Consider the following 3,027-nt stretch of genomic DNA (forward strand, 5'->3'; position numbering starts at 1 on the left):
AGAATGAAATGGAAGTTGAATAACGAGCCTAACTTACCGATTATTATTGGTAACACAAAGTTCTAGATCTTCAATAGAGGAGGAGGTACTGTGACGCATTGGTTTACAATTACCTACAATAATATATATATTTCATTTATAATCTATCTATATCAATAGAGCTGAAAAATTTTGGCTTCTTATCAATTATGGTGATATTGGGTTTGAAAAATCTAAAAAGTCAACTTCTTCGGACAATAGAGCCCAGATATCTGGCTTAGTGGAAAGAGAATTTTTAACTTACTTTGTGTCTCTTATTTGTAATCATAACAGTGTATGCAGTGTACAATGGAGGCAGTTTTCAAGCGTATTGGAAAACATTTACTCAATTACTTAATTATGTATGAAAATATATAAAATAATTGTCATTAACTTACCTGGCAACCTTGGTGATATGATTAGATTTCGGCCATCTTCTAACGAACATCGTACAGTATCTCCAGCATGACTAGCTTGTCTCCCTGGTGATTCTGGTAGTCCCTCCCCTGGAGACATACTGTTAGATACTTTTGGTAGTGATGTAGATTTGGTCACTCTCATGGCTGTCAGTCTCTTCATACCTTCCCTAGACAATATACAGAACAAACTTATTAAGACAGAAGTGAAGAGAATGCCTAGCTATTAGGGGGGTGAGAGCTGACACCAGACCAACTCTCGAAACCACCGGCACAGGCATCTAAATTTTTCTTACCTTGAGGAGAAAAATTTTTTACTGTTGATCATTTGATTGGTCAAACACTACTATTGATTTTAGTTTTCCAGTCTTCTCATTGGTCATTGGTTTATTTTTTCAGCCAATCAGATTGCTATATTTTTCAAAAATTTTTCTGGTTGTAACTAACTGTAGTCATTTTGGCAAAATGAACCAAAATAAGCCTTGAAAATTCACGGATAAACACAAAAGAGTTTTTCTAAATTTTGTTTTTGTATCAGGAATATTGATATCATCAATTAGCACCATTCCAATTTTCACTCAGACATCTGTGGTTCCTGTAGTTCCACTAAAACTAAGTGTTTGATGACTCACAAATCTCAAAGGGCCTTAAGTGATAAAGCATATTTTGCAATTAGTGACGTCATCAAACACTTATTCTTAATGGAATTGCAGGAACCACAGACGTCTGATTGAAAATTAGAATCCATTCAAATAAAAAAAAAAAACCATGGAAATAAAATCCTTACTTGACATTAGGCATGTGTGTAAATGTTCCATTTTCTAAATCTTTTAACATCTGTTCTTCAGCTCTCCTGGCTTTATCAGAATTACTAACAGTTGTTACTGATCTCGATACTGTAGGTCCTAACAACAAATAATAATAAATATATCAGATTATCAGAATTACTAACAGTTGTTACTGATCTCGATACTGTAGGTCCTAACAACAAATAATAATAAATATATCAGATTATCAGAATTACTAACAGTTGTTACTGATCTCGATACTGTAGGTCCTAACAACAAATAATAATAAATATATCAGATTATCAGAATTACTAACAGTTGTTACTGATCTCGATACTGTAGGTCCTAACAACAAATAATAATAAATATATCAGATTATCAGAATTACTAACAGTTGTTACTGGTCTCGATACTGTAGGTCCTAACAACAAATAATAATAAATATATCAGATTATCAGAATTACTAACAGTTGTTACTGATCTCGATACTGTAGGTCCTAACAACAAATAATAATAAATATATCAGATTATCAGAATTACTAACAGTTGTTACTGATCTCGATACTGTAGGTCCTAACAACAAATAATAATAAATATATCAGATTATCAGAATTACTAACAGTTGTTACTGATCTCGATACTGTAGGTCCTAACAACAAATAATAATAAATATATCAGATTATCAGAATTACTAACAGTTGTTACTGATCTCAATACTGTAGGTCCTAACAACAAATAATAATAAATATATCAGATTATCAGAATTACTAACAGTTGTTACTGATCTCGATACTGTAGGTCCTAACAACAAATAATAATAAATATATCAGATTATCAGAATTACTAACAGTTGTTACTGATCTCGATACTGTAGGTCCTAACAACAAATAATAATAAATATATCAGATTATCAGAATTACTAACAGTTGTTACTGATCTCGATACTGTAGGTCCTAACAACAAATAATAATAAATATATCAGATTATCAGAATTACTAACAGTTGTTACTGATCTCGATACTGTAGGTCCTAACAACAAATAATAATAAATATATCAGATTATCAGAATTACTAACAGTTGTTACTGATCTCGATACTGTAGGTCCTAACAACAAATAATAATAAATATATCAGATTATCAGAATTACTAACAGTTGTTACTGATCTCGATACTGTAGGTCCTAACAACAAATAATAATAAATATATCAGATTATCAGAATTACTAACAGTTGTTACTGATCTCGATACTGTAGGTCCTAACAACAAATAATAATAAATATATCAGATTATCAGAATTACTAACAGTTGTTACTGATCTCGATACTGTAGGTCCTAACAACAAATAATAATAAATATATCAGATTATCAGAATTACTAACAGTTGTTACTGATCTCGATACTGTAGGTCCTAACAACAAATAATAATAAATATATCAGATTATCAGAATTACTAACAGTTGTTACTGATCTCGATACTGTAGGTCCTAACAACAAATAATAATAAATATATCAGATTATCAGAATTACTAACAGTTGTTACTGATCTCGATACTGTAGGTCCTAACAACAAATAATAATAAATATATCAGATTATCAGAATTACTAACAGTTGTTACTGATCTCGATACTGTAGGTCCTAACAACAAATAATAATAAATATATCAGATTATCAGAATTACTAACAGTTGTTACTGATCTCGATACTGTAGGTCCTAACAACAAATAATAATAATATATCAGATTATCAGAATTACTAACAGTTGTTACTGGTCTCGATACTGTAGGTCCTAACAACAAATAATAA

The 3,027-nt window shown here is 30.6% G+C and overlaps 1 protein-coding gene across 1 annotated transcript; it reads right to left on the reverse strand.

The window, feature by feature from the left end:
- Positions 1-37: 37 nt before the first annotated feature.
- Positions 38-1,339, reverse strand: LOTGIDRAFT_176780 (hypothetical protein; the record flags this gene model as incomplete). The annotated part of the gene is made up of 3 exons (XM_009059524.1): positions 38-113; positions 417-604; positions 1,222-1,339. Coding segments are annotated over 3 exons (382 nt in total), but the record flags the coding sequence as incomplete, so codon positions are not given.
- Between the last annotated feature and the right edge of the window lie 1,688 nt (positions 1,340-3,027).

Source organism: Lottia gigantea, assembly GCF_000327385.1.
Source record: "Lottia gigantea unplaced genomic scaffold LOTGIsca_3918, whole genome shotgun sequence".
Taxonomy (NCBI): domain Eukaryota; kingdom Metazoa; phylum Mollusca; class Gastropoda; family Lottiidae; genus Lottia; species Lottia gigantea.